The 12,632-nt window shown below is 37.4% G+C and overlaps 1 protein-coding gene across 1 annotated transcript; it reads right to left on the minus strand.

Annotated features, from left to right (window-relative positions):
• Positions 1-7,884: 7,884 nt before the first annotated feature.
• Positions 7,885-9,483, minus strand: LOC127103973 (uncharacterized). The gene is made up of 2 exons (XM_051041197.1): positions 8,941-9,483; positions 7,885-8,823 (listed from the first exon to the last, which is right to left on the minus strand). The coding sequence occupies exons 1-2, from the start codon at positions 9,481-9,483 to the stop codon at positions 7,885-7,887; spliced, it is 1,482 nt and encodes a 493-aa protein (XP_050897154.1).
• Positions 9,484-12,632: the final 3,149 nt, after the last annotated feature.

Here is a 12,632-nt window from a genome sequence, read left to right on the forward strand (position 1 = left end):
TAGTTGATTCCTCCTTGCATACCAATAAGAGGCATGTTAGAGAACTCACCACAACTGTCAATAATATCCAAGCTGCCCAATGCAGAATCATACCAAATAATATCATCATTAGTGAGAGACATAAGTCTTTAGGACCACCATAGACATTGTCGGTTCTCTAAGAAAAAGCAGGCGTCTAAGGCAAGTCTGAAATAAACCACTTGTACAGAAGAGGAACACATCACACAATAGTTCCACCACCCTTAGAATTCCTCAACTGCAAAGAGAAATACATGTCACCCAACAAAGTTGGAATTGGATTCCCAATCAAGAATATCCTAATGGGGTTAACATCAACAAAACCATCACTATTAGGGAACAAAGCTAAACCATAGATGAGCAATACAAAGATGGATTCAAAGCATACAAACTACCAGCTTGAGCAAAATCAGTAGCTCTTCCAATGAGAAAATCAGAAGTCAATCCTAGAATCCCTCCTTTATTCACCATTTTGGCATCAATCTCAGATATCTTCAGATGAAGAGCTTCGGCTATGACGTGAGATCTCAGGATCTCCACTAATCCACTGAAAGGTACCTTGTTAGACACGGGCATACCCAAGAGATGGGTATACTCTTCCAACACAGGCACAAGCTGATAATCAGGAAAAGTGAAGCACCGATAAAGAGGGTCATAGAACTACACCAAGACACTCAGAAGTCGTTCAACCACATAAGTAGATAATACGTACAAGAGCTTCCCATGACATTGCTTGAAGTCCAAGGGATCTAATACAAAGGATGATAACTTCCTTAACTCTTTCAAATCAGGACATCTGAAATTGTACTTCTTAGTGTTCCTTCGTCCATAATCCATGGTCTGAAAATATTTGCAAATAAGACCTTAGTTCCCTTGAAAATTTTATTTTCTGCGATGAATGTTATGATGCGCATGTATGCATGAATGCAACAATCACACACAAGGCAAACACAAACAAAGGTCAAAGGATGGATCAAATCATCATCAAGATCAATCATCCATTTTGGTGGATTATGGTTTTGACCTTATCAACACCCAAGTTCCATTGATATTTATGAGGCTGATCGGATCAACCAAGAATCAAATGGTTTGTTGTGAGTCACGAGCATGAAGTCGAGTTAAGAACCATCCCAAAAGGAATGTACTAAGGATAAAAACATGTAGATCATGTTCTAAAAAGTTCCTAGAGTCGTGATCCCATCTATCAGATACTATAGGTTAGGATGTCTGACTCATCAACCCATAGTATTCTCAAGAGAAACTCATCTGAGTGTAGTATCGCGTAACAAATGTTATCAAATCTACACTTGAATAGTCTCTGCACTACATCCTAAATAGGCCAAGTTGGGTTAAATGTTCTACGGTCCTCAGCTTCTCGGACCCCCAAATTAGAGAAAGTAATTCCTATCCACGACTTACTTGTGTGACATTAGTAACTCCAAAGAGGTATCCACTGAGTGGGGGATCTCATGTCAACTCTTTCAGGACTACTCCTTCAAAGCCAACACGACTATACCACCCCCATACCTTAGATTGCACTCAAGTCTGGGTTAGAACTTATCTCACCACACAGAGATCACCAAGCACAATAGATAGAGTATCACACAACAATATATACAAACAAACATCAAATATACAAATATACACACAAAAAAGTAGGTTAAACCCACTGAGGACTACTCCCCAGCAGAGTCGCCACTTAATTTCTGAAGTGGTAAATTCATGACCATCAAGCTATGGATAAACTTGACGTCAATAAAACCAGAGTCGCCACCGCGCTTTTATTGTTTCCAAAGGAAAAGGGAAAAAGTACAAACAAAACCCAAAGATAAGAAGTTTTCAAATCAAAACTAATAAAATGCCAGAGATTACAGGTAAGGGGGTTGGTTACACAAAGGGAAGGTATTAGCACCCAAAGTGTCCTAGATGCTCCTATGGAGCCCTTTTTTGTGTGCAAGTGTTTTGTTGAAAATGACGTTTGATAAAAATATAGATGCTCTTAGGTATTATTAAACATCATTTTGACCAAAACAATTGCACACAAAAAAGGGCTCCCTAGGAGTACATAGGACACTTTGGGTGCTAATACCTTCCCTCTGTGTAACCAACCCCCTTGCTTGTAATCTCTGACATTTTATTAATTTTGATTTGAAAACTTCTTATCTTTGGGTTTTGTTCGTACTTTTACCCTTTTCCTTGGGAAACAAATAAAGTGCGGTGGTGACTCTGGTTTTATTGATGTCAAGTTTATCCATAGCTTGATGGTCATAAATTTACCACTACAGTATGTATTTGGTTTAAATGGTTGTAGCTTGTGAATGAACCATGGTTTATGATCATGTATGGGAATGTTGATGTTGTAATGCTTGGATTGTAGTTTTCATGATGTATAGACTTGGATCATATTGTAAGCTTGGAAAACTGTGATTGTTGTAACATGAATTTGTGATTTTGGAAATGTAATGTAATTTGAAATTGAAATTATATAAGATAGTTGTATGAAATTATTGAATTTTGGAATTAGAATGGTAATGGTTTAAATTGGAATTGAAAATGTAATTGAAATGTGGTTTGAAATTTCTAGGTATATGGCTTAAAATGAAATATGGTTTAAAAAAGGTTTAGAATGAAAATGGTTTGAAAAGGTTTAAAACGAAAATGGTTTGAAAAGTTTAGAATGAAAATGGTTTGAAAAAAGGTTTAGAATAAAAATGGTTCATGGTTTGAAAAGTGACTTATAAATGAACACGAATTATGACTTGGGAAATGATTTGGTTCAACATGGACATGAACATGAAATGGTCGAATTGGCTTGTAAATGAGGAAATCCAACTAGAAACATGACTTTGCATAGTGAATCAAGATCCTTGATATGGGATTAGGTTTTAGGGTGGTTAGTTGACTTTGGTCAACTGGTTGACCAAAAAGTCAATAGTTGACCAAAAGTCAACTTAGGTAAAAATGTGTATTTTTGTGTGGGCAATTGAATGTGGACCACAATGTCTCTGAACCAAATGAGATAGGTCATGCTATGAATCAAACCATATGAATATCAATCAAACAAAAGGTCATGAACATGTGAAGCTTTGAATCAATCCCAATCAATGAATCAGGACCATGAATATTAATCAAGCAAATGAACCATCCATAATGGACCAAATGAAATAGATGAAACCTTAATCTTGAATGCACGCACCACAGATGTTGATGCCATAATCAGAAACTAGGGTTTCAGGAATTTGAATTGATCTTGATGATGCTTACAACCAACATCCCTGGATTAGGGTTTCCATGTTATGCTCCATGATAAAAACAACCAAGATGAAAAGTTCCAATACAACCATGGTCATAACATGACCCCTAGCCTGGAAACTCAACCCTCCTTCCCTACCTTGTGTGGTCGAGGCCCTTGAATCCATGATTTTGAGCTTTTCAAGTGCAAGTGGAATGTACTATGATATTATGGATATGTAGATGAGATGAATGCTTATCAGGATATACAAATGACTAGGATTAGTGACCTAGATGGTCATTATGAAGGGTAGGGTGAATTTTGGGGTATGACAGATGCCCCTATTTAATCTTCTCAAACCTGAATGTATGGATAGTAATAACTTCCGGACATTCGAGGTATGAGAGGACTAAATACTAAAGTATCAAAAAATTTGCCCACCAAGAATAAATGAAATGTGAAGATAGGTCACAAAGAAATCCTCTATTCGGGTATAGGATGAACAAAATGGATTTTATGCAGGGAAATTGCTAGGGGATCAAAATGTTATTTGGGTAAGTGGATAGCTACGGATAGTTAGATATGCATGACGTATGCGGGATGCTAATGTAGTATGATTATTCTTCTTTTTTTCACAACAAGCTCTTTGTTTTATCTCTCTTTTTTTTGTTCTTCAAAGCTCTCTAGCAAGCACTGAGAAAAATTTTATGTTTGGGAGAAAGAATGAAAGATGTATGAAAGATGGTTTGCCAGATGAAACCTGAACTTTAAGGTGATAGCTAGGGTAGAAACATGATAGACCCATCATGCATTGGGCTCTTAGAGGGGATTTTTATTGGTTTTGTGATTTGATAACTAGATATAAAAGGAAGGAATGCCAAACATGGTCCGACTTTGCTGGAGAGATGGGTGTTCTCGTATAACCAGTAACGAGAACTCCTCAGCAAAAGGCTAAGAAAGAAAGGCGGAAGATAAGGTATTGAGAATTTCTTTACCAAAGGGTTAAGCAGAAGAGTTGGGTCCACACAGACGAGTGATGGATACCAATATAGACGAGTATCGAAAGGGGTCAGTGCGGCTGAAAAACTGAAAAAACAATATGAACGAATACCGGCAATGAGTCACAATGAAGGAAGGTTAGAACCTCAATACGACAAGTATTGGAAAAATAATTAACACAAAATAGGGAATCAACAAGAACGAGTTATGTAAGAAGGATAAACACATACAAGTGTTAAGAATCAATATAGACGAATATTTAAAAGAAATTAACACCGAAGCGGGAATTGCTACAAACGAGTGTCAAAAAAAAGTCTTTAGGAGAAGAAACAAGCGAGTGTTGGGGATTAATACACACGGGTATTGAAAAACAAGTTAACACAGACGAGTGTTGGCGCCCAATATAGACGAGTATTGGAAAAAATGTTTTAACACAAACGAGTGTTGACGACCAATACAGACGAGTATTGGGAAAAAGGTTTAACATAAACGAGTGTTGACGACCAATACAAACGAGTATTGGGAAAAAAGTTTAACACAAACGAGTGTTGATGACCAATACAAACGAGTATTGGGAAAAAAGTTTAACACAAACGAGTGTTGACAGCCAATACAGACGAGTATGGGAAAAGGTATAGCACAGACGAGTGAATCATTACAGACGAGTATCAAAAAAGGGTTTACCAACACGGACGAGCGTTGAGGGGTAAATATAGACGGGTATTGAAAAGAAGGAGAATTATCATAGACAATTGTTGGGGATCAATACAAACGAGTATTGAAAAGAGAGGGACCAACACGGACGAGTGTTGGAGATCAATACAGACGAGTATTGTAAAAAGAGGACTAACACGGATGAGTGTTGGAGATCAATACAGACGAGTATTGAAAAGGGAAAGAGGGATAGACACTAACGGGTGCAGGGATATCAATACAAACGAGTATTGTAAAAGTGATAGACATTGACAAGTGTTGGGATATCAATACAAACGAGTATTGGAAAAGTGATAGACACTGACGAGTGATGGGATATCAATACAGATGAGTATTAGAAAAGTGATAGACACTAACCTGTGATTAACTGATTTCTTGGATTTGATAGATAGGGGTAGGAATCACCAGACAGGAGTTGGGTTTAAAAATTTTTTTGCCAATGGAATTGGACTTTGAAAAAGGTTTGCCAAACAAGGTCTAGGCTTTGGCAGGCTATGTCAATTGGGCACTTTATTGTAGGTACGACAACCTCAAGGTGTCCCACAGGAACAAATGCGGGGATGAATTTTTCGAAACATGGCTACCCTTCCTGGGACTCACCAAACCTATACTGGGCATTTCGAAACAAATCAAAAGGAAAATTATTGACAAAGACAACCCTTCTCGTGCAAAAGGCAACAAAAGGGAGATGTGATTTCGTGCACCAAGCAACGAAATAAAATCATGAAATGAGAGTTATCTCATTGAAATCATCTCCATGAAGGAGGCAAAAGGCTTACGATAGGTAAGTGAAAAGGAATGGCTTGAAAAATATTATCGGGGTTGCTAACCAGGAGTCCTTCAAGGGTCAAAAAGGTTATGTGTTTTATTATTTTTTGTAATGCCAATGGGGTGGGCTATGGAAAGGTGCCAACGAAAATGGGTTGTTGAGTAGTGCCAAGAGAGTTTGGGGCTTGTTTCTTTCTTGTTAGACAACTCCGTGCTATGGTGGATGATATGCATGAATGGGATGATATGAATTATGCATGTCAGGTTGATGCAATGATATGAGGGTCTATAGTTTCCCCAAGCTTGGTTACGGTATAATGAATACTGAGAAAATTTTGATTGGGTTGTAAGGCTTCTGATTTATAGGGTATGTGCTATGTCTCACATGACTTCCTGACATCCTAACTTCTTGATATTGCTGGACGAAGAATCTGACATGGACTTCTAATGCCCCGGGCTGGATCTGAAAAGTTTTCACGAATAGGGAGAGAACCTTCCTCTCTTTGGACAGTCTTACCTCAGTCTGCTGGATATCTGCACGGATTGCCCCATTCACAAGTTATGAAGCAACTTCGTCATAAATTATCTCAATCTGACCTACCCCAATGTCTTGGATCTACATTCCTCTGATTAACCATATCGGGGATATTGACTTCTTATGCTCTTGGGGTGGCCTTCCCTAGTATGAGCCTTTGAAGTAACTTTGCATATGGCTGGATGATCTTTGAGGGAGCTCCCCTGACTAACTGGTCTTCGGAGAGATTGTCAAATCTCGACGTGGCTACTTCAGATTGACTGAATCTTGTAGAGATTTCTCAACGTGAATGCCTCAAATTGACTGAGTCTTGAAGCGACTTGTCTTTCTACTCAACAGAGTCTTCCGACATTCTACTCTGGTGTGATCAAAAGAAGTGGCTTGCCCTTGCTCAATTGAGTTCTAAGGCATTATGCATCTTTTGAATCATCAAGTTCCTCAAATCATGTTCGTTGTAGAAGATTTCTTGATGTCAGGTGCTTACTCACGAGTAAGGCAAGTTCATTTGAGAAATGATAATGCTAATGTCATGTTTATGCTGGTTCTGAGATCTAATTTTGTCCACTGGAATTATGAAATATAGGGAATAGATCACTAAGGAGAATGTCATATCGATACCAATACAAATGATAAGCTAATCATTAAGAAGTCATTTTTAACACGATTTTACTGACCGTAGTATGCTTTCGAAATAAACCCTGCTTCAATTAGGTCTTTTGAGGGTTGTAACGTGGCCTGGTTTACGGTTTCAGAAAGAAAGGATTTAAGGCTCAAACCTATCCTAACCCACCCGTTCTTCGTGATGTTCTCTAGTCCTACGTTCAACTAATTTGATACAAGCGTTCATCTTCCAAAAGGGATTTGGGAGTGAAAATGATAAACCAACGGGCTTTCTTTCTTTTTTTGATTTGATTTCTTTTGTTGAAACAAACCGTGTGACATTTGTTTGATTGATTGGAAGGGGTTGCGACTGCCTAGTGCCTCTGTAGGTGAGGGACAATTGTTGTGGATTTGGTTTCCGACCTCTTGTGAGGGATAAAATGTGGTTGATCCTCAAATATGACACTCATCTTTTTTTTTTCTTTAGAATTTGAACACATGGTCAACTTAGCTGAAGACTACCCTACCCCGGGTTAAAATTGAGGGTTTTATGTATAGAAAGAAACTCCTACTCCTTAGCTCGAAGGGGTTAACTAGGAGTTATCTTCCTTATAACTCCGGTGTTTGGGGATTTGAAACAATACCTTACATCGTCAACAAGGTTCTATTCAAAAGCGTACTTGCAGTGATTTCGTGTTTTTTCAATTTCATCATTCTCCTTTTGATTTTGCTTAACAAAAGTTCGATATCGACAAAATAAAGTATGCGTGAACACGAAGGGATTTATTCAAAACATGCATATTTATTTCAATGTCATTATTATTCCAAACAAACGAGTTTATTACAAGTGAATGCTTACAAATGACAAACAAGAAAATTACACATGAAAATGATTGAATAAATTAATGATTTCTAGAGTGATCAACCTTATTCTTCCCACAACTTGGGGTCTTGGTTCTGGCAAAAACTGATGGGACAGTCCCACAGATTCAACTTCTCAGACCTACCACTGATCTGGCTATGGTATTGCATATGTGATTGCCTGCATGGGGTTGTTCGTTACATTTGGAACAGCTGGCGCAAACGAGATATCTTTTGAGCCGATCAAGTCTTGGACCTTATGCTTCAGGGCTCTACAATTCTTGACAGTATGCCTAGGTGCTCCAGAATGGAACTCACACCTAGCATTTGCATCATATCCTTGAGGTAGAGGTATTGGGGGAGGTCTCAACTCTCTAAATTGCACCAAAGAGTCTCGAAGCAAGTGAGCAAGCAGTTGATTGTATGACATAGGGATCAAATTCATCCTTCTCTCTAGCTTCCTCGATTTTTGCTTCCCCTCTTGATAAGGATTCTTCCGTTGCGGAGCATATGACTGTCGATACCGTACTAGTGGAGGACCAGTAGGAATATCATATGTTGGTTGCTGATACATGTTAGGTGCTACTGTTTCCACCTGATAGTATAGCATTTGGTAGGCTTCAGCTTCCTCTTTAGCAATTATGGCAGCATTAGTTTCCCCTTCCTTCTTCTTTGGGAATCCAGAATGGGATTTCTTTTCTCCACTAGCCGTAACTATTGTATCTTGTATTTTATCGATCTTCAAGCAGTTCTTGATTCTCTCACTAGCGATGACCAGGTCTAAGAATCTTAAGGTAGCGCTTCCAATTATCTTATCAAGGTACGGTCCTTGAAGGGTGTCCATGAACATATATACCAGTTCTCTTTCAAGAAAAAGAGGTTGAACTCTGGCAGCTAGATCCCTCCAACGTTGGGCGTATTCTTTAAATGATTCATCTGATTTCTGAACAAGGTTTTGGAGCTGAGTCTGATTGGGAGCCATGTCTGAATCATACTGATACTGCTTTAGGAAGGCTTCAGCAAGTTCCCTCCAGGTTCGTATACGCATGCGCTCGAGTTGCATATACCATTCCAGGGAAGCCCCACTAAGAATGTCCTGAAAAAATTGCATTAAGAGTTTTTCATCATCATAATGAGCAACCATCTTTCTTCAAAAAGCTCGGATGTGGTTCTTTGGATAGGTGACCCCTTGGTATTTTTCAAAGCTCGGAACTTTGAACTTAGTAGGAATTTTCACGCCTGGTGCTAGGCACATGTCGGCGGTATCCAACCCAAAGGTATCAAGACCCTCTATTGCCTTGAATCTCTCTTCCATCATACAAAACTTTCTTTCGATGTCCACAGGAGAAGGACCAAAAGCGTCATAAACTAAATCAGCCATTGTAGTGAAGAAAGCATCTTGGTTATATTCGATCTCAGGTTGAGCCCTCCCACTGACAGGGATGTTGAATGTCTGAGCAACATTTTGATACACTAGACCTCTTTCGGCAAGTGGTTGAGTCATAACAGGTGTATTAGCTCCTCCTAGTGGATTCACTGGCATGGTCACAATAGCAGGGTTAGTAGTGGCGGCTCTCATATTAGACTGACGCATTTCCTCTTGTCCTCTAGCCAAAGCTTGTATGGCTTTAATAAGCTGACCCATTTGGGCCTTCACAGTGGTCATGTCTTCCCTTATAACAACTTGGTTCTGTTCCAACTGATCCATGAGAAGTTTCTGATTACTGTGTGTGTTGTATGGATGTCGGGAAGTCATCTTGATTGTAGCAGGTTTTGGACAAAGGCCAAACAATAGTGAGCTTTCTGAATAGATCTGATGAGCAATGATGTATGAATGCATGCAACAGTTTTTTATGTTCCCGGAGGAATGTGTATGCTAAATGATATGATGAAATGGCATGCAACATCATAGATTCAACAGTTCAACTCAATATGGAGATTCAGGATAATCTTGCCACATCATACAATGCAAGATCAAAAGTATGGCATGACCTAGAAAATTTGGATAACCTGTCCATGTAGCTCAATATAAGATCAAAAGTCTGATATGATCTGAGAAATCTGGATAATATAACCTACCCATGTAGTTCAACATAGGATCAAAGGTCTGACTGAAATTCTGGTATCAGATATAAGATGTCGAAGGGAATGTCACGACACTAATATCTGTTAACACACAATGGAAAAAATACAGAATGGTAAAGCGAATAACACAAGCAATTGTTAACCCAGTTCGGTGCAACTCACCTACATCTGGGGGCTACCAAGCCAGGAAGGAAATTCACTAAAATAGAATTAGTTCAAAGACTCTCCGTACACTTCAATAAGTTACGGTCTTTCTCACCTAATCTCTACCCGTGCAATTTCTACCTAAGCACTCTTAGATATGAGAACCCATTCACTTCCCTACAATCACACACCAGTGATTTTAAACTAGGGGTGGCAATTGGATCCATTAAGAGAAAATCCATCCAATCCATCCATCAAAAAATCCATCCAATCCATCCACTACATAAAAAATTAAGTTAATGGATTGATCCAATCCATCCATTTATAAACATGGATTGGATCAATCCATCCAACACAGTTTAATGATCCAATGGATTTTTTTATCTAATTTTAAAAAAATAATTTTTTTCAAATATTAATTATTTTTATAAAAAATAAAAAATAATTTTTTTTTCGAAAAAAAATCAATTTTTTTTTTCAAAAAAAAATCATTTTTTTTTGAAAATACAAAAAATCGATTTTTTTCAAAAATTTAAAAATAAAAAAAAATTCTTATTTTTAAATTAAAAAACTGATATTGTTTTTTTTACGAATATAAAAAAAAATTTAAATTTTTTTTTTTTACGAATATAAAAAAAAAATTAAATTATTTTTTTCAAAAATACAAAAATATATTTTTTTTTGAAAAAAAATAATTTTTCTCAAAAAAAAAAACTGATATTGTTTTATTAAAAAAAAGTAAAAAACTTTTTTAAAAAAATAAATTTCAAAGAAAAATTTTAAAGAAAAAAAAAATGGATGGATGGATATCCATCCACTAAAAATATGATAATGGATGGATTGGATGGATTTTTATTCTTAATGGATGGATTGGATTGGATATTTTTAAAAAACTTTTAGTGGATTGTTAATGGATAATGAATTGTTTTGATCCATCCATTAACGATCCAATCCATATCCATCCAATCCATCCATTTTGCCACCCCTATTTTAAACAACAATCCCTTGTGAAAAGAAAATACTTTTCAATTACACACTCTTGATTTTACTTCACAGTTTCAATCAAGAAGACACACTCTTGATCTTACTTCACAGCTCTGATCAAGAAGACACACACTCTTGCTTAACAGCTTTAGAGTGATAAATTACAACCACAAATCAGTCCAATTCAATCATCAATGGATGACTTGAATGGCCTATAAGTCTCACGACTAAACAAACACAAACACTAGCTCTCTCTCTATATTTCGCTCAGTATTGGTTGTGTGTTCAAACAGGTTTTCTAAGTCCCTTTTTATAGAAGCATCCAGCTGGGCTTGGACATCTAGAAAACCCTAAATCTATTTTCCAATCAAATCTTTTTATAACAGCTGGTTAGATCTCCTTGGAAAATAAGTAAATCTGGTTGTAATCCATGATTGAATGCGCCAGCTAATCATATCTTCAATTATACAAAGATTGCCATTAATTGTGTAATCACAAAACACCAGACATTCATACTGAATGTTCTGTGTACAGGATGTCATGACATCGGGTCTGACATCTTGGAAAAATCCTGCATAATCCAATAATTCCTTTTATAACTTCCAGCAGGTACAGCCATATCAGATGTCATGACCTTGTGTATGTCATCTGAAACAATCCTGCATGAACATGTCTTTCATTTAAGCTCCAACAGGTACATCCAATATCAGAAGCCATGGCATTGTATGTGGCATTCTGAAACAATCCTGCATGAACATGTTCTTGAACTCCAGCAGGTACATAGGATATCTCATGTTAAGACATCACACATAACATCTTGTGAACACTCTTTGTTTTACCAAAAATGCTGCCAACACTTAGAATCAACACTGACGTATATAAGAGATCAATGGTATGAAGGGTCTTGGTTTCCTACAGAAAAACCCAATATCCTTCTCACAGGTGTGTACTAGTCCTCAAAGGTTGTCTATAAAAGGTCTCCCAAAGTCATCGACTCAAATGAAAATACCCTGCCGTAGCGAATTCTCGCAGGACAAAAGTACTTCCAAATGAATTTAGTCTAGGTGTGGTTCTCGTGACAACCCAACCCACAAAACACAGGCCGACACGACTATCCACGAATCTATCATGTGTATATACTCAAGCTCGGGTGTATAGCTTCTCTCATATAGTATCATCCCATCCAAATAGATAATATGACATATAATATCCAGAAAATAGCAGCAAATGAATATTTAAATCAATAAAGTATTGTAATAGATAACACAAATAAAGCGAGTAAAGCAATAAAGATAAACAGTTTGTTGAACTGTCTTCCCAGCATTGCTACTTCATTGGCCAAATCTTTATCACCATCCTGACTATTTTCCTCTTCTGTGTTTGACATGAAGGCCATGCTTTTGGTTTTCTTTTCAGAACCATCATTCAATCCCATCTCAAATGTTTGGAGGGAACCAATTAGCTCATCAACCCTCATGTTGGAGATGTCTTGAGACTCTTCAATGGCAGTCACCTTCATAGCAAATTTCTTAGGGAGTGACCTGAGTATTTTTCTTACCAATTTTTCATTTGACATCTTCTCTCCCATGGCTCCTGAAGCATTAGCAATTTCAAGGATACTCATATGAAGTTCATGAATATTTTCATCTTCTTTCATCCTTAAATTTTCAAACTTGGAGGTGAGCAGCTGTA

The sequence above is a fragment of the Lathyrus oleraceus genome, chromosome 7 (assembly GCF_024323335.1).
Source record: "Lathyrus oleraceus cultivar Zhongwan6 chromosome 7, CAAS_Psat_ZW6_1.0, whole genome shotgun sequence".
NCBI classification, from domain to species: domain Eukaryota; kingdom Viridiplantae; phylum Streptophyta; class Magnoliopsida; order Fabales; family Fabaceae; genus Lathyrus; species Lathyrus oleraceus.